This window comes from Monodon monoceros, unplaced genomic scaffold (genome assembly GCF_005190385.1).
Source record: "Monodon monoceros isolate NGI ecotype Baffin Bay Population unplaced genomic scaffold, NGI_Narwhal_1 Super_Scaffold_4, whole genome shotgun sequence".
Taxonomy (NCBI): Eukaryota; Metazoa; Chordata; class Mammalia; order Artiodactyla; family Monodontidae; genus Monodon; species Monodon monoceros.
The window spans coordinates 6496610-6520998 of NW_021703781.1; the positions used below are offsets into that span (position 1 = coordinate 6496610).

At 42.5% G+C, this 24389-nt stretch overlaps 1 protein-coding gene across 4 annotated transcripts in view; it reads left to right on the forward strand.

Annotated features, from left to right (window-relative positions):
• The first annotated feature begins 2413 nt into the window (after positions 1-2413).
• Positions 2414-24389, forward strand: part of MTR (5-methyltetrahydrofolate-homocysteine methyltransferase) — a 117479-nt gene continuing 95503 nt past the window's right edge. For 2 of the 4 annotated variants that reach the window (XM_029245051.1, XM_029245054.1), the window contains exons 1-6: positions 2414-2714; positions 11298-11512; positions 17472-17561; positions 19626-19695; positions 21459-21551; positions 22909-23015. In XM_029245051.1, the coding sequence (XP_029100884.1) occupies positions 2681-2714; positions 11298-11512; positions 17472-17561; positions 19626-19695; positions 21459-21551; positions 22909-23015 (609 nt within the window). In that variant the 5' untranslated portion in view covers positions 2414-2680. The other 2 variants (XM_029245052.1, XM_029245053.1) reach the window with 2 other exon arrangements.

A 24389-nucleotide genomic window follows, 5' to 3' on the forward strand; every position in this document is an offset into this window, starting at 1 on the left:
TTTGAGGATTATAACCGGGGAAAAGCATCTCGGAAAGCTCTGAGAACTGTTCCGCCCGTTAGAAGTAAAGGCACTGTTACCTAAGTTTTTTGAGACAGAGGGCTGTACATCAAATGATCTATTATTGACAGTTTACATAATCCAGATCTGCAAGTACAAGGTGGTGGGTCATGTGACCCCTTACAAGCTCAAGAAGGAGTGCTATCTTTTAGGGAGTTGTCTTGGTGCTGGGAGAATGTTGCTCTTTATGGTTGAGCAGCATCCTGCTGATGCAGAAGGTTTGGTCCATGCATAATGCAGACACAATGCACAGTGACGGGAGAGAGGAGGCCAAAGGGCAGAGAAGAATTTTTTATGTTTAAATTTTTCTTGTCTGGCCATAAACTATGAATTTTACTTCACAGTTTGTAGCTGCATCACACCAATATCTGCCTTCACTGTCACATGACTGTTTTCTTCTTGTGCATCTCTCTCCTTTTCCTATAAGGAGGCCACTCTGCTCCTGTATGATTTCATGTTAATTACATCAACCACCACCCCATATCCAAATTTATTCACATTCTAAAGTACCGGAGTTTAGGACTAACCTCAACATATCTTCCTGGGGGGACACATTTCAACCCACACGAGTATTCTTGGAACTTTTAAGTTGTGTGAGTTTTTGTAGTAGGAATTCACTGCCGCTTTAGGCATCATGTATCCCTTAAATCTTGTTCCCTTTTTACAACTAAGAAAATAGTGAATTTGGTCAGTTTTATCTGAGACAGTAAACTTCTGACGACTTGCTAACAACAGAGACTGATAATACAATACCTGGAATTTTTACTAGGATAGGGGATAGTAAATGACTAGGTGCTTTTAAGATTACTTTTCAAGAGAGACATCAACAAACTTGGAGAGAGAGGTGAAAATTTTTAAACTAGCCCTTACAATCTTAACAAGACCTTCAGCTATTCAGGGATATCCCCTCCCTCTCACACTCTTGTTTCATTCTCTCCCCACTCACTCCATTTTCCCCCCTCCAGGTATGACCGTCCTTAGTAAGGATGCTATACACATTACTATAATTTTGTAGATTTAAACAACTGAGGTACAATTACATACAGGAAAATGAGAAGGGCAAGCAAATTTGTGCTCTTTCTGAAAGTTAGTAGGCTTCATTATTTTGTCTCTATTTTATTTTATTTATTTATTTTTTGCGGTACGCGGGCCTCTCACTGTTGTGGCCTCTCCCGTTGCGGAGCACAGGCTCCGGACGCGCAGGCTCAGCGGCCATGGCTCACGGGCCCAGCCGCTCTGCGGCATGTGGGATCTTCCCAGACAGGGGCACGAACCCCTGTCCCCTGCATCGGCAGGTGGACTCTCAACCACTGCGCCACCAGGGAAGCCCTATTTTATTTTTTCTAGATTCATTTGCTTTTCCTCCTAGCATGCTTAGCCTTACACAGCTGTCTTTTATTTTCAAATTATCTCAAGTGCTATGTTCTACCTGGGAGTTTCTCCCAACTGGAATGGCCTTAGCTGGCACACACCTTTCCTTCAGAACTCAGCGTCTTCTTCGAAACCTTCCCTTGGGTTTCTGAGTTCCTTTGGCACAATGTATGTGATTCTTTTTATTTTTCCCTGTTCAATTACTAGTCTTAACCAGACTGAGTTCTTCCTCTTAAGACAAAGGTGGGGGGGTGTGATGTACCTTGTCTGTCTTTGCATTCCAAGTGTGTAGCCCAAAGCCTGACACATAGTGCGCGCTCAATAAAAGTTTATTGTCAGTAAGTGACAATTAACACGCATATACGTACTTCATAGTTTTCCCTGCGCGTTCACACGATCTTATTTGATCCCTACTACAACCTTATAAAATAGTAATTATCACCACCCTATCATTTCCTATTTTATAAAGTGTAGAGTGGAGATGAAGAAGTTAAGTATCTTGCCCCGCGCCAGTCAACAGTAAAGCGTGACTCGCACCTGGTTTTCCAAGACTCCCAAGTACCGGGCTCTTGACATCATACAACATGTTGAGGTCAGCGCCAACTTCGCACCAGGATTTAAACTTGGGGAGACCCGCTGCGGCCGCACTTTCGGACGCAGGGATGAGATGCGCAAAGCCTCAGAGGGGCACCTGGGACCCTGGACTACATCTCCCAGAAACCCCTGGGGCAAAGCCTCAGGTGAGTGGTTGAGATCTAGCAGCCCATAGAGCCGCGACGAGCTCCTACAGACCAATCACGGGCCTGAAGGGCGGGTCCTCCCACGCTGAGGGGGGATTGCGCGCAGAAACTAACAGTGTTCTGAGTTTCCCCAAACCCTGAGGGGAGTCAGAGTCTCGGCCGGCGCCTCGGACGCCACGTCGTCTTCCTCTTCGGGTCTATCCCGCGCCCTCCCGGCGACCCGGCCTCCGGTCGCGCGGGTCTAGCCGCCAGGCCCTTGCCGAGGACAGGCCAGGTGGCCGAGAAGAAAGCACGTGCTTGTGCAGTGGTCTGGGCCAGGGGTCCGCCTGTCGTCGCCGCGCCGCGCCAGGGTCCTGAGGGGAGGCCCCTCCCTCATTGTCCCCCGGACTCCGGCCTTCTGTGAACCACTGGCCCCGCGCGGGCTGGCGTGGCTCTGGGCCGTCACGTGTGGAGGGAGGGTGCGTCTTCCCCGCCGCGTCCCCGGCCCGAGGAGGAGAGGACACCGCAGCATGTCCCCCGCGCTCCACGACCTGACGCCATCCGGTAACGCTGCGACCCGCTCTCCGCGCTTCGGTGGTTTATTGCCTCCTAATCCCTGGGGTGATTCAGTCACCACCCGGAGACACCTGGTTAGGTTTCCCCGTGGGCGGGCGGCGCCTTTGAACTTGCGGAGGAGCCCTGAGGTACCACGTTTTCTTGCTGCGTTCCTTCCCTCCACCCATTTCCCCCTTCCTCCCCAGGCAAACAAACCATCAAATCCGTAGAGCACACCCCCTACCCGCAATGCCCCCGAAACACATTCTGAACGTCAAGGTAACTACACTTTGCAGTTTGACGTAGCATATTCCTGCAGGGCCCTATGGAAGTTTTGCATGATTGAACGTTCTCATTCAGCATATGTTTACTGAGCACCTAAGCCAAAGAAGGTTCAGGCGCTGAGAGGTAAGGAAGCCCAGAGAACTATTTAAAACTGCGTTGAAGTTTTATTTTCCACTTCGGGGTTAGAGCAGTAGTTCTGCAAACTCCAGTGTGCATAGAATCACTATGTTAAAATAGATTAGCAGGTACACAGTAGGTCGGGATGTGGAGTAATAATCCTGAGTGATTTTGATGTTGGTGGCTCCGGCATCAACAATGAGGGGAAAAAAACGAACTAGTTTAGCACAAGAACAGAATATATTTTCAGCTTTAAAATGAGCTCTGGGCCTTTAATGCCATCCCTGATTATAATTTGTGGACAAATACACCCATAAAAACATGTGAGGTATGAAGTAGAAAATGAAGAAACAAGAGAATCAGTAATAAGGACGGAACAGTAGCAATGCTATGACAGATGATGCTGTTCAGCTCAGGGAGGAGCGTGAAGACTGAATTCATAACTCAGAAATTTTTCAGAGGTGAGCTAGTGACCCTTTAGATTGTAAGGTCCTGATAAATGGGACTGTTAGAATTGTTCATGAAACAAGTGGAACTATGACTGAGAAACATTTGATCACTGTTGCTATAAAGTAAGACCTGTATCTCTCACAGGGGTGTCATTTATTTATTTGAACAATATCTCTTACCGATGACTTCTGGCCTTCCCCTCCCTGTTTAATTAAAAAAGGAGGTATGTGATTTCTCTTATCCAGCAGCAGAATGCCTCTAAAGATTTAGAATAGTTTGAATACTGAGTGATCTTTGTACAGCAGATGAAAGGAAAATTGTTGAGTATTTGAATCTAGCTCAGCTCCCTGACCCCAAGGCTCACTTCTGCAGCTTCTCTCTGTGTGGGCAGCCTGTATGTTGGGGTGAGAATCAGGTTTTAACTTCCTAAAAACCCTTGCTTAGTTACTTATTGGTGTCCAGTCTTAGTGAAGCTCTTTAATGAAGAACTGGGAATTCTTGAATCTCAAGGTCAGGCCTTAAGCCTAAATGTCCATGACCTCAGACCATGGTTGTACCCGCTTAGGAAAGAGGCTGGTGGGCTAGCAAATACTTCTTGTGAGAAAAGTTTAACTACAGCTTCTAAACATTTCTTAGTTTCATCCTTGCTATCTATGTTATCTGGAACTCAGTTGTTAAGTGATTAATGAAAGAATGACTAAATGAGCCAGTGAATTGATATCAGCCAGTTACCTGATTCTAATTCTTCCCTGTCTTATTAAAATCAAAGCGGAAATAGTATATTTCAGAAATGGAACATTGCACAAGCAGAGAGATGTCTACAAAGTGTAGCAAGTTGGTGCAACCTAGAAGTTAGAGATTCAAAAATGAAGTATCTTGCAAGGGACTTATAGGGCAGCAGTAAGATAGTCTTTAATATAGTAAAGTCAGGAAACTGCTGAGAATGTGTTGGGATCATTTGTTTACAATGCAGAAAATGAAAACTTATTTTCCTTGCTCTGTGTGTTCCCCAGTTAGTGCAGTGGATATGGGAGTCCTAAATAAATCAGCTACATGGGATCATTCTATCCCCAGAGGAAATGTGTTCCTGACACTAATTTATTACCTAAAATCCTGTATATTAGGGGTTTATTTGTTTATGCCTTCATCTTGTCATTCTTCAGGATGGTTCTTAAAGGTGATAGTATCTGACTTACCCACCTCAACATCTAATTGGTGTTTTAACCAGTTAACCCATGTTTGTTTATTCTTTGGAAAACTTATTATGAATCACAGTATTATTACTGGGAAATAAAACGTTAGTGGTAGAAAAAAAATCACCCAAATAAACAAAATACATTGGCTAGGTCCTCTCAAACTGGGAAAAATACTGTGCTCTCTTAGGCTCGCTAGACAAGGACTCTCTCTTCTGGACTGCATATCTATATAATACATATATATGTTAAACTTAAAAGTATTTCTGAGACACTGTTGTAACTAGTCAGTTAAATGAAGGACCTGCAAAACTTCTACTGTGAAAGATGTTAGGGAGAATCTGCTCTGTTTAGAACCTGACTAGTCAGGAGTAAAATGTACAGAATGTACAGAATGTTCTAGGGCTTCCCTGGTGGCGCACTGGTTGAGAGTCCGCCTGCCGATGCAGGGGACACGGGTTCGTGTCCCGGTCTGGGAAGATCCCACATGCCGTGGAGCGGCTGGGCCCATGAGCCATGGCTGCTGGACCTGTGCATCCGGAGCCTGTGCTCCACAACGGGAGAGGCCCGCATACCACAAAAAAAAAAAAAAAATGTACAGAATGTTCTAGACCTAATGAACTGAATACAGATAAATACCAGAGGTTTGATTTGTTGTTTTTGTTGTTTATGGGAGAGCAGCATTTCAACAAATGCTCACCCTGCCAAGGGAAAGGAGAATTGTTAAGGTGACTTACTCTTATGAGAAGGTTCTGGAGGAGCAATGGCGATTAGAAGCCAGTGAAAGATAATCCCCTACTGGAAAGTCTTGCGGAACACATAAAGATTAGAACAGTGAACACTTATGCTAACAAATATGGGAGGAGGATCTTTTAGTTTCTCTTATGGTAAATCTTATGTTATCCCCCAAAGGATAAGTAAACATGTGGAAAATGTAGATGCATTGGATTTTTAAGGACCTCAGTTGCAGAGGAGTTTTGTGTTCAATCCTTACAATTTCCACTCATAATTTTTTTATTATGTGTTCCCTTTTGCCTCTATTTTCTGTTCACAATTCTCTTGCTCCTGTTTCACATATTTCCACGTATTTGTACATTTCCTTGTAGACTCTAGTCTGTATGTATTTTTAATTCATATAAATATAAACCTGGTAGTTAGTCATTTCTAACTTTCTCCCTCAATATTCTGTCCGTACAGTAGAGCAACACAGAGGTAGATCTGGCTACCACCCAGTAGTATTCTGCATGAGCATCCTGCACATTTGACTTTGCCATTTCCCAAGGTTGTCTGCAACTTGCCACTTCTATAAACATCTTCTGATTTGTTCTCTGTGGATCGATGGAGACTTTGTTTGGGAAATACCAGGAGTAAGATTGTTGGGTTTTCCTCATGCTTAATTTTACTGACTCCTGCTAGGCTGCTCTCCACAATGGCTGTATCTGTCTATGTTCCAAAAAGCAAGAGTTCAGATTTTCTTTGGCATTATCCAGTCTTCTAATTATTGCCCATCCATTGTGTATATATTGGTTTTGTCTTGTTTTAATTCCTGTCTCTTTGATAGTTAGTGAGTTGGAGCATCTTTCATATACTTGTTGATTATTCAATTTTTCCTTCTCTTGGTTTGCTTATTCACATCTTTTGCCCATTTTTCTATTTGATTTCTTATTGATTTGTAGGAGCTCCTGGTACATTATAGATGTTAGTCCCTTTCACTTACACCTTTTTTTTTTTTTTTTTTTCTTTGGCTGTGCTGTGCTGCTTGTGGAATCTTAGTTCCCTGAGGCGGAATCTTAGTTCCTGCTTAGTTCCCTGAGCAGGAATCGAATCTGGGCCCCCAGCAGTGGAAGCGCGGAGTCCTAATCACTGGACTGCCAGGGAATTCCCAGTCCCTTTCAGTTATAGACATTGCAGAATCTTCCTCCAATTCATAATCTGTTTATTACTTTTGTCTGTGGTGACTTTCATTTAACAGAAATTCGTAGTTTTTATGTGATCAAATTCACCTTTTTTTTTTAACATTATAGGTTGAGCTTTTTGAGTCTTTGGAAGTCTTTCCCTATGCTAAGTAATAAAGATATTCTATATTTTACTTTCCTTATTTTATGATATTGTTTTGTAGTATATCATAGTATTTGGTAGGCCAAATAATCTCTTCCTACTTTTTAAAAGTTAACTTAGCTCTTTCTGGACTTTTAGTCTTCCACATAAGTTACAGAGTAAGTTTATCAAGTTTCTCATAAAAATTCACATGTTTTGTCTAGAGTTTACAAAAAACCTTTGATCTCTTACATATGTGATGACTCTTAACAAGATATCACAATTTGTATGTGTGGGGATGGGGTTGTTTTATGGTAAATAGTGAACTATCTTTTTTTTTCTGGCTTTGCCATGCGGCATGCGGGATCTTAGTTCCCTGATCAGGGATCGAATCTGTGCCCCCTGCAGTGGAAGCCCAGAGTCCTAACCACTGGACGGCCAAGGAAGTCCCTATAGTGAACTGTCTTACAGATTGAAAACAATCTATATTTCTGATTTGAGAAGTGAATACAGTGGAGGCCTCATGAAAAAATGCTTAGACTTCTTATGAAAATGGGAGAAGTGAGGTGCACTCCATTGTCAGATTTGCAGTGAGTAGAGAAAAGCCAAACCAACACTGATGAGCTAGGCCAGGGTGGGAGGAGGTGGGGCATTTCTTATGTCGTTACGTTAATTTCTCCTTTCTTCTTCCTGCCTCCTTAAGCATCTGTGCAGGTGGTCAGTGGAGGAGATAGAAGGACAAAGACATGTAAATAATATGATACTGATTGACTATTTTGCTGATGCCAAAGGCATATTTCATTGTGGAAAAGACTGGGGTTTTTTTCCTAGAAGGTTTGAATACTTTTTAAATTTCAGATGCATCACTTACTCCCCCCCCCCACCATGTCCACACCCTGTGCTCCCACAGTTGGGTGATTCAGTCACACTTAAGCTCACATGCTCTTATTTCAGGGTGGATTGCAGCTGCATTCTTTTAAGAAAAAAGGAACTCAGTTGAGCATATAGGTTAAAGTTTTTAATCTTCTCTCTTCTTATTCCCCATCTGAAAGGATCTCCATTTAAAAGTTTTCACCGAGTATTGTCTTCCCTCTGCCACATTCATGTTCATTTCCAAACCTGTAAACATGCCATCCCTGCTTCCTGCCCCAAGATGAACAGAGCTGATAGCTTCAGGCTTATGTGATGCTTTTTCATGGTCTGCTGGACACTGTAGTATATAGAAAGCAACCTTTAGAGTTTCAAGCCCAGCTCCACTTTTTATCAGCTGTGCAATAATAATGACATAGTAAGAGTCATTAACATTTACGGGCTGTTTATGTGAAGGATATATGTCTCATTTCATGACTTGTGTGATTTGAGAGTCCCAGCTGTTAACATCTGAAATTTGCTTTCAAGCACATTGTTTCATTCTCTTATCACACTTTCTGTGATAAAGGCGGGGCATATTTCTCCGTTTTTCAGAAACACAGTCTTGTCCAAAACCCCATAGCTACTTATGAGAGTGAGGACCAAAACCCCAATCTCTTGGCTTTTTTTGTCGTTACCATTAACTTAATCATGTCAAATTCTGGGTGCTTATTAGCTGATAGGACAACCACATCATGGGGTGTCCAAATTAATGCCACACCTGAATTGCCTTTTTTGACTTTAGCTGGAAATGACTGGACCACTTCCGGATTGCCTACCAATCTTTCTATTATACATGTCTCATTAAGCCCTGCTTTTCTTCACATTCCCAGGAAGTGATGTTTTTCCTTTGGTACTTGAAGTACTGCTGGTCAGATCATTGGATCTTAACTTTGTTCCTTTTTCAGGAAGAGTTTTCTTTCACCTGTCAGTTCAATAAACAGAATTAGCCAGTGAGTTGGTTTTGGAAAGGAATAGTAAACCCTGAAATGAGCATAATGTCCTTTGGGAAAGAAACCAGATATTGGCAAATTTGCCTTGCGAGTTGCTAGAGCAACCTTTCTGAAGCCTATTAGGAGTAACTCAGTCAAAATAGCTCTGTAGCCATCATTTAGCTCCTGTTTCTGTATTGAGTACCTAAGACTCTGGACAGTAAGACAGCGCTGGCTTGTAAATTTGCACCCAATGCCAGCTTACAAATCTTCATACATTACTGGTTTGGGTTTTAGATGACCTTCTCTTCTTTCTCATCTTTCCTCACTTTTTTGCTGTCTCAATTAAGGAAAGAGTTACTGAACACTTAGGTGCCAGGTACTGTCCTTGGTATTGCTAGGGACAGCGATCAGTTGGTGTAGTCACAGTCTTTTCCTCCAAGAGGCTCAAATAGCTTAGAGCCAGCTGCATTTTATTCCAGCTTTGTTCCTCTTTTAGGGAGCACAGAAGGCCATGTTGACAGCAGAGGTGGGTGTCATTGTGATTTGTGGTGAATAACTTGTAACTTTGGTGGGCAGTAAGGGATTTTTTTTTGTGTGTGTGTGTGTGGTACGTGGGCCTCTCACTGTTGTGACCTCTCCGGTTGTGGAGCACAGGCTCCGGACGCGCAGGCTCAGTGACCATGGCTCACGGGCCCAGCTGCTCTGCGGCGTGTGGGATCTTCCCGGACCAGGGCACGAACCCGTGTCCCCTGCATCGGCAGGTGGACTCTCAACCACTGTGCCACCAGGGAAGCCCGGCAGTAAGGGATTGGTGAAGGTTTTTGAGCAAGGGAAGCAGCTGGTTTAAACTTGTACTTTAGGAAGATGAATCTGGTCGTGGTGCATAGGATGGGTTGGAATGTAGGGTGACCAGGTACAGTCACCCCGGTGGTCGTAATCTCTTACCTTTGTAGGACACTTGATTTTTTACAAAGCATCTTCATATCTGATCCCATTTAACCCGTAAGACAACTCCATGAGGTAGGATGAGCAGGTATTGTTACTCTCAGTTTTCATGGATGCAAACTGAAGCTCAGAGAGGATCTGTGATGGCTGGGATGTGTAGTAAGGGCTTGAAGAAAGGGTGGCACTGGGGATGGAAGGTGGGCCCAATGTGAATGCTTTTTTGGTTTTTGGGGGTTCTTTTGGCCATGCCACTTGGCATGTGGAATCTTAGTTCCCTGACCAGGAATCAAACCCATGCCCCCTTTCTGTAGTGGAAGTGTGGAGTCTTAACCACTGGACCACCAGGGAAGTCCATGAATGGCATTTTGGATGCCAGATCTATAGGGCTTGAGATCTGAGTAGATGCTGGTCATCAGGGCGAGTGAGGAGTCAGTTGACACTGAGGTTGTCAGGTCAGGCTTCTGGGAAGGGTGGTGCCATTCACAGAAACAGGGAGATCAGACAGGAAATTTGGCAGGTTTGGATTTGGATAATAGATTGAGGGGCAGGTGGGTATTCTAGGGGGCCATCACAGGTGGACACCTTGAAATCTGGGTCTAAGATTGGAGCCAGTGTTTGAGAAATCGAAGGTCGTGGGTGCCTTTGGAGAGTAATTGTGGTAGAGAGGCAGAGGAGGAAGCCACAGCGAGAAGACAGGTTGAGCTAGAACTGCCTGGGGTTGGCGGGGGTGGGGGGGGGGGGGGCGGAGTTGGAAGGGAGGAGCAGTGGGAGGTGTGGGTGGAGCTGGTCAAGTGCTCTTCTTTAGGTGCAGAGGGAGCCGAGCTGCAAGAGGATTTTGAGGTGGAGGGGGGTGAATTTGAGGAGCTCCCCAAAGAAGACTCTTTTGTACAGGATTAGGTGAAATCACCTGTGAGTGAAAAGGATGAGAAGGATTTGGTGCCAAAAGCAAGCAGAGGTTTGGGACAGCAGGTGTGGGAAGTGTTGAGAGTGCCAAGAAAAGGTGAACCAAACAAGAGGCTCCATGTTAGGAATTTTCAGTGACTCCAAACAGCATGGTTTTGTGGCTTTCCAGTAGTTCTTGGAGACCATAAAGTAGGATTGGAAGGAGTAGGCCTTGGGGCTTTTGAGGACCGGGAATTAGGAGAAGTCAAGGGCACAGGGAGAGTTGAGAAGCTCCAGGGTGTTAAGCAGTCATCGGTCCAGAGGTGGAGCAGGGGTGAGGAAAACCCTGTGTGTAGGCTACGTGAGTTCTGGCAGTAGGTGGGAGAGACCGTCAAAGTTAACAGTCTAAATGGCAGTTTGGAATTATTGATGGCTTTCAATTATCAAGCTAAATCTCCTTATTGAGGGAACGCATGCACAGAACCAACAGAGAGCCCTAAAGATGTTCTCCAGCAGGTGGCCTGGCCTCGTTAACACTGGGCTCTTTGCTGCCTGTTTTGCTCATCTTTGAAACAGGAACAACTAGAGCCTACTTTAACCTTGGTGTGGTGCTTTACCAGTGATTCTGTGCTGTGTACAGTGTCCTATTTCATTAAGCATTGTTATTTAATGTAAACATTCTGGGGCAGCATTTTTCAAATGCCTCAAGGTTACAAGCACATGTTTTATGAGCCCTATTTACTCCCTGTTGTGAGTTAGTATAATTTAGTCTACACTCCCTCTCCACACACGTTTTCCCCCTTTCATTTTGTAAAGTCCGATTTTCACTTTCTTTAAAGCAGGAATGAAGAAGACCCTGCAGGATGAGATTGACGCCATCCTGCGGGAGAGGATTATGGTGCTTGATGGAGGGATGGGGACCATGATCCAGCGGCACAAGCTGAGTGAAGACGACTTCCGAGGACAAGAATTTAAAGATCACGCCAGGCCCCTGAAAGGCAACAATGACATTTTAAGTATAACTCAGCCTGATGTCATTTACCAAATCCATAAGGTAAAGCATCCCCAGGTTCTTATATTTTCATCCTGTCATTCCAAAAGGCCTTTGGTGTCCTGAGGGCAGACCACTGGGCCAAGTGCTCTGGGGGAGAGAGAAGAAAGGGGTGATTTGTTCAGACAGAGGTGCCTTATTCAGAAAGCAGGTTTTGGGCACCATATAAAAGTCGTATTGAGCATTCAAGATAAGGAAATGAGGAGGGCAGGTTTTCTGCCTTTGAGGCATTTCAATGACAGTGAAAAACCATAAAATCCTGGACAAATTAGGGTTTTTACCTACACTAACTTATTTAAGTCACCACAACAGCCCTGATGAAGTAAAACTGAAAGGTATTTGTTATTCTCATTTTGTAGATTTGGAAAATGAGCACCTCAGAGTTTAAATAACTTGCCTGATGTTACAGAGGTTTACTGACTTGAAAACCCATGTTCTTTCATGCCATTTTCCTGTCTTTAAAAAAAATGACTAGCCTTTGTCAGGGAACTAAGATCCTGCAAGCTGTGTGGCATGACCAAAAAATAAATAAATTAATAAAAATGGCTAGCCAACATAAAGAAATCAGAAGCAAGTAACTGGGTATTGCTAGACTTTTAAAATTTAAAAATAAGTGTAGGACTAAATTGTTTCATAGGTTATCATGGGAATTTCATAGGATTATGACTAGAAGAGATAATAAGGTGATTTAATCTGTTTTTCTGGTCTGCATTCAATTTGAAGGACAAACATATTTACCAGGGAAGTGAGAAAGTCTTATCTTTTGGAGAAGGGCATTGTTATAGGTGTTTCAGACTTTTTTTTAAAAAATTGAGGCATAATTGACAAAGAACATAACATTGGTTTCAGGTGTACAATGTCATGATTTGAAATTTGTATATATTGTGAAACGGTCACCATAGTAAGTCTAGCTAACATCCGTTACCCTACACAGTTGCAATTTTTTTTCCTTGTGATGAGGATTTTTAAGATCTACTTTCTTAGCAACTTTCAAATATACAATACAGTAGTATTGAACATAGTCACCATGTTGTAGATTACATCCCCATGACTTATTTATTTTATAACTGGAAGTTTGTACCTTTTGACCCCTTCATCCATTTCCCCTCCCCTCCACCCTCCACCTCTGGCAACCACCTTCCTTCTTTTTTATAGCTCAGTTATATTCCACTGCATATACATATAACATTTCCTTTATTCAGCCATCAGTGGACACTTAGATTGTCTCCATATATTGGCAACTGTAAATAATGCTGCAGTGAACATGGGGGTGCATCTATCTTTTAGAGTTAGTGTTTTTGTTTTCTTTGGATATTACCCAGAAATAGAATTGCTGGATCATATAGTAGTTCTATTTTTAATTTTTTGAGGAACGTGCATTCTGTTTTCCATAGTGGCTGCACAGATTTACATTCCTGCCAACAGTGTGAGAGGATTCCCTTTTCTCCACATCCTTGCCAACACTTGTTATTTCTTATTTTTTTGATAATAGGCATTCTGATAGGTGAGAGGTGATATCTTGTGGTTTGTTTTTTTTTAAGATGTTGGGGGTAGGAGTTTTTATTAATTAATTTATTTTTGCTGTGTTGGGTCTTCGTTTCTGTGCTAGGGCTTTCTCTAGTTGTAGCAAGCGGGGGCCACTCTTCATCACGGTGCGCGGGCCTCTCTCTATCGTGGCCTCTCTTGTTGCGGAGCACAGGCTCCAGATGTGCAGGCTCAGTAGTTGTGGCTCACGGGCCTAGTTGCTCCGCGGCATGTGGGATCTTCCCGGACCGGGGCACGAACCCGTGTCCCCTGCATCAGCAGGCGGACTCTCAACCACTGCGCCCCCAGGGAAGCCCGATATCTTGTGGTTTTAATTTGCATTTTCCCTGATGATTATTGATGTTGAGCATCTTGTCATGTACCTGTTGGCCATCTGTATGTCTTCTTTGGAAAAATGTCTATTCAGATCTTCTGCCCATTTTTTTTTTTTGGCCATGCTGCGAGGCATGTAGAATCTTAGTTCCCTGAGCAGGGATCGAACCTGTACCCCCTGCAGTGGAAGTGTGGTGTCTTAACCACTGGACCGCCAGGGAAGTCCTGTCTTCTGCCCATTTTTGAATTGGATTGTTTGGATTTTTTTTGCTACTGTGTTGTATGAGTTCTTTGTGTATTTTGGATATCCTTATCAGACACATGATTTGCAAATATTTTCTCCCATTCAGTAGGTTGCCTTTTCATTTTGTTGATGGTTTCCTTTGCTATGCAGATGCTTTTTAGTTTGATATAGTCCCACTTATTTATTTTTTGCTTTTGTTGCCTTTCAGACTCTTCTTAAAAAAAACTCAAACGAATCAGTGATTAAATGATTCATTGAGGGTGGAAAGGATCCTTCTCTTGGGTGGTCAAGACTTTGTTCTAGATAAGATGCAGAATGGTTTTCATTTGAAGAAGAACTAGGAATGCCTTTCCTTTGGTCATAATGGAAATTGTAGTTACTGGAAGATTTTAAGTTGGTTCTTGCAGAGTTTTGGTTCTACGAGTTTTTCTGCGAGGCCTGAGACTATGTAGTCAAATTGCATTATAAAATTCCAGTATATTGTGGTTTGGGAATGCCATCATGGGTGTGAATTGCTTGGCGTGGTTACAAACATCAGTTCTTATTATGCAGTTGGTGAAATCACCACCCTCCCCCAACCCTGGACATCCAGCCCAGCCCATGACGTGTGGCTTTGTCCTTATTCAAGTGGATTATCACTAGAGTATGAGCTTCCTGAGGGCAGGAATTTGGGCCTGCTTTTCACTACTGAATCCCTACTGCCTAAAACAGTATCTTGCACATAGTAAGTCATTAAATTTTTTTTTAAAATAAATGTTATTTATTTATTTTTGGCTGCATTGGGTCTTTGTTGCTGCACGCAGGCTTTCACTAGTTGCAGCAAGCAGGGGCTACTCTTCGTTGCGGTGAACGGGCTTCTCATTGTGGTGGCTTCTCTGGCTGTGGAGCACGGGCTCTAGGAGCGTGGGCTTCAGTAGTTGTTGGTCGGGCTCAGTAGTTGTGGCTCACAGGCTCTAGAGCACAGGCTCCGTAGCTGTGGCACACGGACTTAGTTGCTCTGCGGATGTGGGATCTTCCCGGACCAGGGCTCAAACCTTTGTCCCCTGCATTGGCAGGCGGATTCTTAACCACTGCGCCACCAGGGAAGTCCCAGTAAATGTTTTTTGAGGGAACGAATTTTTGTCCTGTGAGTTAGATAGGCATGTAGATAGAACAGCAAGTTTCCCAAGATAGGGACATGAAGCAAAAATGACTGTAAATACCATAAGGTGTAACCTAGCTGTCCCATTCGTGGGGGAATATTGACTAGCTGGAGTTCTCTGGATGTAGAGACTGTGTCATGTTCATGGATGAGGAAGGGAAAAAGACTGGGTTATTTTCACACTTAGTTATTTCTAGTGGAGTTACTGACCATAGAGCTGATCCCCTGATACTTAATTTCAATGGAATGGCCAGGTCCTATTTGAAGTGTAAGTGTCTGACACTAAGCTTTTTTGATTGTAATGTAAGTGCCTGACATTAAGCTTTTGGTTGCAGAGGCATCGTTTCAGAGGCATCCATGTCAGTAAACACCCTGCTAGCTGTGTGACACATCTGCTAGCTAAACAGCCAGACCAGGAACCAGGCTTCCCCCAGCCATGAAATTCCCTTTTTAGAAAGCCCTGGGTAACCTCGATGAATTACCCTGCTTTTTCCTTCCTGAGCCCTAATTTCTGCTCTTAGGTTTTAAGTTCTCCAATAAAGAGTGAACCCACAAAACCCTAGGCACCCCTGCATTGACCCCAATAAAGGCAGAACCCCTGGTTTTCTCAGTCATTCCTGCCCAACCCCCACCTTCCCCCAGCTACCTCACTGTATGGCCCGGGCATGCCTGTGAGTAATAAACCTTGTTTTTTTCAAAAGTTCCCTGATGGTTGTTGCTGAGGTGAGTCTTGCAATCATAATAAGAACCAGTAGCTCCAGTGTAGCTGTGGCATTGGCTTGGTCCTGGCTCAGCACAGGCGGTAAGGGCCTATGTGAGTGCATCAGGCATTCCTAGCCCATCACTGTTGGTAGGCTGAGACCAACAGGAACCAATATTTAAAACACCTGTTGGTAGCCTGTGGCCTTGCTGTCTGTCATTAATGGCCTCCTTTAATCTTGACAGCTTTCTATTGATTCATGGGAAAACTGAGGAGAAATTAAGTAGCTTGCCCATATCACACGTGTTTTAAATTGGTGAGAATAGGCTTGGAATCTCAGGGGTGTCATATCCGGGGCTCATGAGTGGGATATTGTTCTGGGAAAGAAGGTGGAGAGAAAGGGTGAAGAGCTAGAAGAAACACCTTTTAAACTTTATATTATTTAAAAATATAAATCTACACACAATTGGAGAAAATTATAATTAGGAATTTAGAAATATTTTTTCCCTAATTATAAAGACAATATGTGTTCATTGTTACAAAAATAAAATGTCTAGCTAGATGCTATAGAAAGCATAAAGGAGAAAATTGAAACCACCTGTAATATTGATACCAAGACATAATTGCCATTCACATATTTTAATTTATATTTCAGTCTAGTTTTCTGTGTTTGGATTTTTAAAATTAAATTGGGAATATTATTGCTTCATACTATTTTATAATTTGCATTTTTTACTTAATACCCTGAGCATTAAATATCCTGAGACGTGGTTTTAATAACTTCATAATAATCTATTCCACATATATATCATCATTTACTTAACCTTATTCTTAGGCATTAAGGTTGTTTTCAGTTTTTCTTGCTCTTTGTTGAAAAACTAAATTTTAATTTGTTCTTCTAAAACAGAACCCATAGATAAGAATAAATTCCCTTTTAACCACTACTCCAAATTTCTATTTTTTCCCCAGAGATAACCACTTATACTAGTTGATGTATGTCTTTCCAGATCATTTGTTATGCATTTATGTATATGTATATATTACGTATGTACATGTATACATATAGATCTCTGTAGAAAACTCAGTACTATTTGTGTGTATGTATGTTTTAAACTTAATGGTGTCATGGTTCATATATCAGTCAATTTTGTTTTTCTACTCAATACTTTTGGAGATTTTCTGTGTTAGTGTATGTAGATATATGTGCACAGTTTTTTAGCTGCCACATAGCATGTAATAAAATGGACATATTATAGTTTATTTAGTCATTTCCCTAGTGATAGATAGTTGGGATGTTTGTGACTTATTATAAATGTGTGAATCTTGGTTTTCATTTCCCAGCTCTGCTGCAAACAGTGTCCATCTGCTTAGGTGGGGTTGGGCTTACTCACTATTGGAAAATCAAGAGATTCCAGAATTTTCATCGGATTGAGGTTGAGGTGGTGTCCAAAGAGTGAAACAAGGCAGAAATGTTTCAAACAGGGAGAACCAGAGGGCACCGAGGTCCTCAGGGTTTCTTCGTAAGGGTGCAGATGTGGCTCAGAGGGACCAGGAGCTGTGCACTGAAACAACTGTGGTCAGAATCAAGACTGCAGAGATAGTGCCCTTCTCAGCGGGGTTCTGACTTTGCTGAAGCAGAGAGCTGGCAAAGGAACAGAAGGAATGTTCCTTGGCCATCGTGTGCCAGAAGCTTGGTGTGTGATCTGGCCACCCAGTGAAGTAGGGTTATACTATTTTCAAATGAGGAAACTGAAACTCAGAGTTTAAGGAACTTGACTCAATTCATACCGCAAGTGAACTTTGTCTGAATTCAAGTTCTGTGCTTATTTATTCATATCACAGGCCTTTCTATGAAATCCTTAGGTCTTTTTGCATCCCCAGCCTCTATCTATTACAGTGCCTTGCACTTAGTAAGTGGTCAAAAGATGTTTGGTGGCCTTGGTGAGGAAAAGACTAGTTTATTGTTGGGGGACAGGGATTCTAAAACTCATAGCATTGACATTACTTTCTCTCGTGGCAGGATTACTTGCTGGCTGGGGCAGATATCATTGAAACAAATACTTTTAGCAGCACTGCTATTGCCCAAGCTGACTATGGCCTCGAACACTTGGTAAGGATTTCATTTTTCCTTGTATCTAAGATATTCATGAGCGTTTGCTGCATTGGTAATTGCTAGTGAGAAACCAGTCAAAGCTGCAGAGTCAAGCTAATGCCTAGTTATCTATTATTTGTGGTCAGATGGGGAAAATGGTTAGAATCGCTTCTGCTTATACACACAACAGCCCATTCATTTTCCAGCTGGTTTCTTTATGGGCAAGTAATAATCAAATAAAAACGATACTCATTATGCAGTGACTTGAATAAAAGCATAATGATTGGCCATGTGCACAGTTCTGTGAAGCCTTTTTAAGTTGGGTGACAGATTTGGTTTCCTTTCTTAAAAAAATTGTGGAAAAATACATGTAACATAAAATTTACTATTTTAACCAATTTTAAGTGTACAGTTCAGTGTCATTAAGTACATTCACATTGTTGTGCTACCGTTACCACCATCTGTCCGTGGAACTCTTTTCACCTTGTAGAACTTAAACTCTGTACCCATTAAACAATAATTCCCAATTTTCCCTTCCACCTCAGCCCTTAGAAACCACCATTCTACTTTCTGTCTCTATGAATTTAACTCCCTTAGCTACCTTATCTGAGTGGATCATACAGTTTTTGTCGTTTTGTGACTTATCTTGTTTCACTTAGTTTAATGTCCCTAAGGTTCACTGATGTTGTAGCATGTATCAGAATATCGTACTCTTTCGAGGTTGAATAATATTCCACCGTATGGATATGCCACATCTTGTTTATTCATTCATCCGCTGAGGGACATGGGCTGATTCCACCTTTTGGCTCCTGTGAACAATGTTACTATGAGCACGGTGTACAGATAATCTGTTCTTCATCCCTGCTTTCATTTCCTTTGAGTATCTGTACATAACCAGAAGTAGAGTTGCCGAATTATACACTAATTCAATGTTTAATTTTTTGCGAAACCACCATACTGTTTTCCACAGTGGCTGCATCATTTTGTGTACCCACCAATAGTGTACAAGTTTCCAGTTTTTACACATCTTTGCCAGCATTTGTTTTGTTTTTGTTTTTGTTTTTTCCTGATAGTAGGCATCCTAGTGGGTGTGGGGTAAAGGATTTCATTTCTTTTTAGTCAACAGGATGCTTCCATATTCAAGTTTTGTAAATGGTTAATGATGAAAATATATGGTAGATGCTGAGGTCCCCATTTCTCGGTGGGAGGTCCCCATTTCTGGGTGAGATTTTTCCAGAACTTGCCTCTGTGTTCACGCATGTAGTCCTGAGTTCTCTGATACTGTTTTCCCTTATGGTGATGGGGCTTTGTGAAATCACTTGCCCTGTGGGTCGTCAAGGGAATTATTTGAGGGCAGGAGTTGGCAGACATTTTCCGTTAAGGGCCAGACAGTAAATATTTTAAGCTTTGTTGGCTAGTACTGTCTCTTTTGCAACTACTCAACGCTAGCATTATAGTGCAAAAGCAGCAACAGACAATACGTAAATGAATGGGCTTGAGTGTTTTTCAGTAAAACTTGCTGGCACTACTTTGTATGTTTCTGCATGCTTGCTTTATTTCCTAGTGAGAGGGTTCGTGGCCCTTCTCCAAATTCTCAAGAGTTTCATAATCTACAAAAACTTGAGACCCACTGATTCCCACCATTGTACGGTGTAGGAAGCCAGGACCTGGAGGAGTTCCTAAGGGAACCACCCGGGCAGGTAGTGACAGAGCTGGTTTTAGAACCCAGGTCTTCTGTCTCTGAAGCCCCTGCTTCTTCCATTACTATGCTTTTTTCTAACTCAGAATATTTCACTACATCAGCTTATTCTGACATGCCAGACGTCCAGAGATTGCCCTTTTTGCCAGCTGGCTCATGATTCTGTGGAAGACCGTAAAAGCAGTTCCCAAAGACTCTTGCCTTTCCTTTTGCCCTCAAGGCTGGGGCCGCTGGTAGGCCTTTTTGACTAAGATTTCATTCAGACCTCAAACTAATTCACTCCACCTTTCCTTACTGAATAAAACTGTGCTTTAGAAGGTCATGAATTCCTTATTTTATGGAGGGAAAGAAGGACAAACTAACATTTGCAGTTGATGTGTTAGGCCTACAGGATGAACAAGTGCTCTGCGGGAGTGGCCAGAAAAGCAGCTGAGGAGATAACTCTCCAGACAGGTAAGAAACAGTTTTTTTTTTTTTTTTTACAAAGATGTTTCCTTTGACATCCTCAGCTATAATATATTGTCCTTACTGCCCCTTTTCCTTTCGCGACAGTTGGCCTACAGCAGCACTGCAGACACCATCACGTACTTGTTTGTAAGTTACTTCTCTGCAGTTTCATAGTCAAGCATTCAGTGTCCCTCTGAATTGACTCTGTTTCCTTGGGCCTTGGGCTCAGGGTTTACGCTGTGTTTACTCTGCTGGGTGTTTTATCCTAACTTTGTAGCTAGAACTGTGACTTCCTTGTACATTTACAGCTAAAATGATTTGTCTCCCTTTGGAAGTACGTCTTTTGGTTATTGAGGCACAGCTGTTTTGGTTACATTGGTGATCATTAAGATATTTGATCTTCTCGCTTGAAAGCTTCCCTCACCCCTGTGATTTTGCCTTATTTAGGTAAAGAGAGATTGTCTTTTGAGCGTCTTCTACTTTATACCACTAGTGTCTTTGAAGACGCTGTGTAGCACACAAAGAGGGTGGCATGAGAATCAGTCTTACTGGGATTTGAAAAGTGCCTCCCTGAAATAACTAGCCTCCTGGCTGGCTCCATAAGAACACTTGGGCACCAGCTCAGGGGAGGCTTTGAGGGTGGGAAAGGAATGGAAGAAATACATGAAGCCCCTTAAGATTTGGAAACGTGAAATTATTGCCGACAGGGAAGATGTAAAGCAAAATTGTTGGGAAGTTAGACACAGCATACTGATGAAGACTGAAGCAATTTATAGGAGCTCCATTTCTGAGAGATAATGTTGAAATCGGAAGGGCATAGACTGTTGCCCCAACAAAGTCACAGGTCAGAGGCTATCAAACCAGCTAAAGCAGGGAAAGACAAGGACGTTTTTCTTACACCCACGTTATTGTTCAGCTTTGGGGAAGATAAAGAATATCGGGGCTTGTAAGCTGTTCAAAGGCTGGGCTATCAGCTAGTGGGTAGTTTGTTCCAGTTAGATGGTAAAGCATAACCACCTGGTTAAAACCACCAAAGGTGATGAGCACTACGGCCCTGCCCTGTGTTCCCATATGTAAGAAACACAATATCTCCTGCTCCTTTAGAAGCACCTAGACTCTAGCCTAGAGGAAAGCTTATTAAAACATTCATGAAAGAGTTTTAATGTGAGATTTGATCTGCTTCATACTTGAATTTCAGGCTTCATAATTGTTAATCGTGATTTATTATTTTCCCCCAGCAAAGGCCCTGCAGTACAGCAGTGGAGAGCATTTCAAGATCAATGCTACTGTGAAGAACTTTTGCAAAACCTATGTTCACGACCTTCAGGGTTTCTTAAGATTAGGGAGAGAGAGCATTTGTTCAAGCATAGCTATGGTGATAGAAAAGGATTGCTAACTGAAATTCTTTGAAGCCACATGTGTGAGAATTCAGAGTTTTTTGGGTTGGCTTGGCGGTAACATGTGCACATACTTTATATTTCATAATTTCCTCAGTGGGATCCAGGACAGCCTCATAATCAAACATCGGTTTGCAGTAAAATCTATGAATCTTCCACTAAGTGAGGTAAAGACTATAAATAGCCTCTTGTAGTTTAGGAGAGGTCAAGTTTTGTTGTCAAATGAATTAAGGAAAAAAGTGGGGCTTTTGCGCTTTTTGGATTTCAGAGTTACGGACAAAGGATTGTATACCTGTGTTCTAGGGGAAATCTGATAGCGTATTAACTTATGAGCTGTTTAGAGATTTCACACTTGTTTTTCTTTTCCTAAAGGAATTAAGAGGTATGTGGCAGGAGCTCTGGGTCCAACTAACAAGACACTCTCTGTGTCCCCATCTGTGGAAAGACCAGATTACAGGAACATCAGTGAGTATGAGATATAATCATTGACCTTGGGCAAGTACCTCTGTGTTTCAGTAATCTATAAATCTGTAAAATGGGGCCAATACCAGCATCTACTTACGGATTATTGTGACTTACGGGCTTACAGCAGTCCCTGGAATGTAGTAGACATTAAAATAAAAAGTGTGCTAGTATTAGTCATAGTATTAGTATTACTCATTCTGAGCCTGCTTTCAAAGGTGCATGTTGTTGTGTTTGGGCTTCTTTATGAGCTGCGGAAATGAAACCAATCAAAATAAAACTTTAAACTGAGAAGTTGAGCAAATATAGATACCAGGCCTTGGTCAGTTATAGAATAACCCACTAGACTCCCACTTTATTTATCAGAAAGCAGTCTAAGCTATATATGCATGCTAGCATTGTAAACGTTGTAAACCACCATCTATAAGCATACTTGCATTGAGAGTGTATGAAAAGTCTAGAAATCTAGGTCAATTTCTTAAGCATCAGACTACAAAAAAACAAAAAGTATTAAATGATCAGAGCAGAATAGTAATGATGCTACGCGTGGTAATGAGTTCTGTGTAGAAGACAAGTTCAGGCAAGTGTGGATTGTAGGTTTTGGTGACAGATACCACACTTTCCACCGGGGGTTGCTCATTCTGGGCTGACGTGTGGCAGTGAGGAGCTAACGTTTCCTGTCTCTTGTGCTGAATAGGATGAAGTAGGCTTCTCTATTGAATATATGAGCATCTTTTCTTTCTTGGGTGAGACATCAAATGGGGAGAGGGGTGACCTCTCAGATAGAAGTAGACATTTCTAACAAAAATTTTATCTAGGAGTGATTAGACACTTTTGTGTTTGAGAGTGAAATTGTCCCCCAGGCAGGTTTCTTCTCTGACAGAGTTGGTGTCAGAGGGCAGGAGCAAAATCTACAGGACCACAGACTTTTACCCTAGAGGGTGTGAGAGAATGTGATGCAACCGGTGTTGTATCCAGATCAGTGTGACACATTTCTCCTGTTGTTCCTCACACTCATTCCTGAATTGATTAACACCATCCCCGGAAAGATCTATATTAAAGATCTTAAAAGTAAGAGCCAGGACTCAAGAAATCAAACACCTTTCCACCCAGCCACTCATTCTCGGCTCACACATGGGAAGTGAGCCCGTGTGCTAAGTGTTTAGGAGCATCTGTGTTCAATTTGCTGGTTTAACTTGCATCACTGCCATGTTTCTTACAAAAGGTGGTGTTGCCCGTAAATTATGCATTATAAACCAGCAGTGGTCAGTTCACCTGGCACCAGGCCTGAACTCAGCGTGTCCTGGGCTTTCAGAGGATGTCCATGACTAATGTCCTGCGTGTGGTTTGTTTTTTGCAGCATTTGATGAACTCGTTGAAGCATACAAAGAGCAGGCCAAAGGGCTTCTGGATGGTGGGGTTGATATCTTACTCATTGAAACTATTTTTGATACTGCCAATGCCAAGGTGAGTTAAAGGAGAAAAAAGGGGCTGGGCTGGGCTGGGGGCTGGGGTGCATCCCCTAAAGTAGTGAGGAGACTATAATAGCCATTATTAAGGTTAAAGCAAATTCCTTGATTCCATTTTCTTTTTTTTTTTTTTTTTTACATCTTATTGGAGTATAATTGCTTTACAATGGTGTGTTAGTTTCTGCTTTATAACAAAGTGAATCAGTTATACATATACATATGTTCCCATATCTCTTCCCTCTTGCGTCTCCCTCCCTCCCACCCACCCTCCCTATCCCACCCCTCTAGGTGGTCACAGAGCACTGAGCTGATCTCCTTGTGCCATGCGGCTGCTTCCCACTAGCTATCTATTTTACGTTTGGTAGTGTATATATGTCCATGCCACTCTCTCACTTTGTCACAGCTTACCCTTCCCCCTCTCCATATCCTCAAGTCCATTCTCTAGTAGGTCTGTGTCTTTATTCCTGTCTTACCCCTAGGTTCTTCATGACATTTTTTTCCCTTAAATTCCATATATATGTGTTAGCATGCGGTATTTGTCTTTCTTTTTCTGACTTACTTCACTCTGTATGACAGACTCTAGGTCCATCCACCTCATTACAAATAGCTCAATTTCGTTTTGTTTTATGGCTGAGTAATATTCCATTGTATATATGTGCCACATCTTCTTTATCCATTCATCTGTTGATGGACACTTAGGTTGTTTCCATCTCCTGGCTATTGTAAATAGAGCTGCAATGAACATTTTGGTACATGACTCTTTTTTTTTTTTTTTTTTTGCCGTACGCGGGCCTCTCACTGTTGTGGCCTCTCCCATTGCGGAGCACAGGCTCCGGACGCGCAGGCTCAGCGGCGATGGCTCACGGGCCCAGCCGCTCCGCGGCATGTGGGATCTTCCCAGACCGGGGCACAAACCCGTGTCCCCTACATTGGCAGGCGGACTCTCAACCACTGTGTCACCAGGGAAGCACATATGACTCTTTTTGAGTTATGGTTTTCTCAGGGTATATGCCCAGTAGTGGGATTGCTGGGTCATATGGTAGTTCTATTTGTAATTTTTAAGGAACCTCCATACTGTTCTCCATAGCGGCTGTACCAATTCACATTCCCACCAGCAGTGCAAGAGTGTTCCCTTTTCTCCACACCCTCTCCAACATTTATTGTTTCTAGATTTTTTGGTGATGGCCATTCTGACCAGTGTGAGATGATATCTCATTGCATTTCTCTAATGATTAATGATGTTGAGCATTCTTTCATGTGTTTGTTGGCAGTCTGTATATCTTCTTTGGAGAAATGTCTATTTAGGTCTTCTGCCCATTTTTGGATTGGGTTGTTTGTTTTTTTGTTACTGAGCTGCATGAGCTGCTTGTAA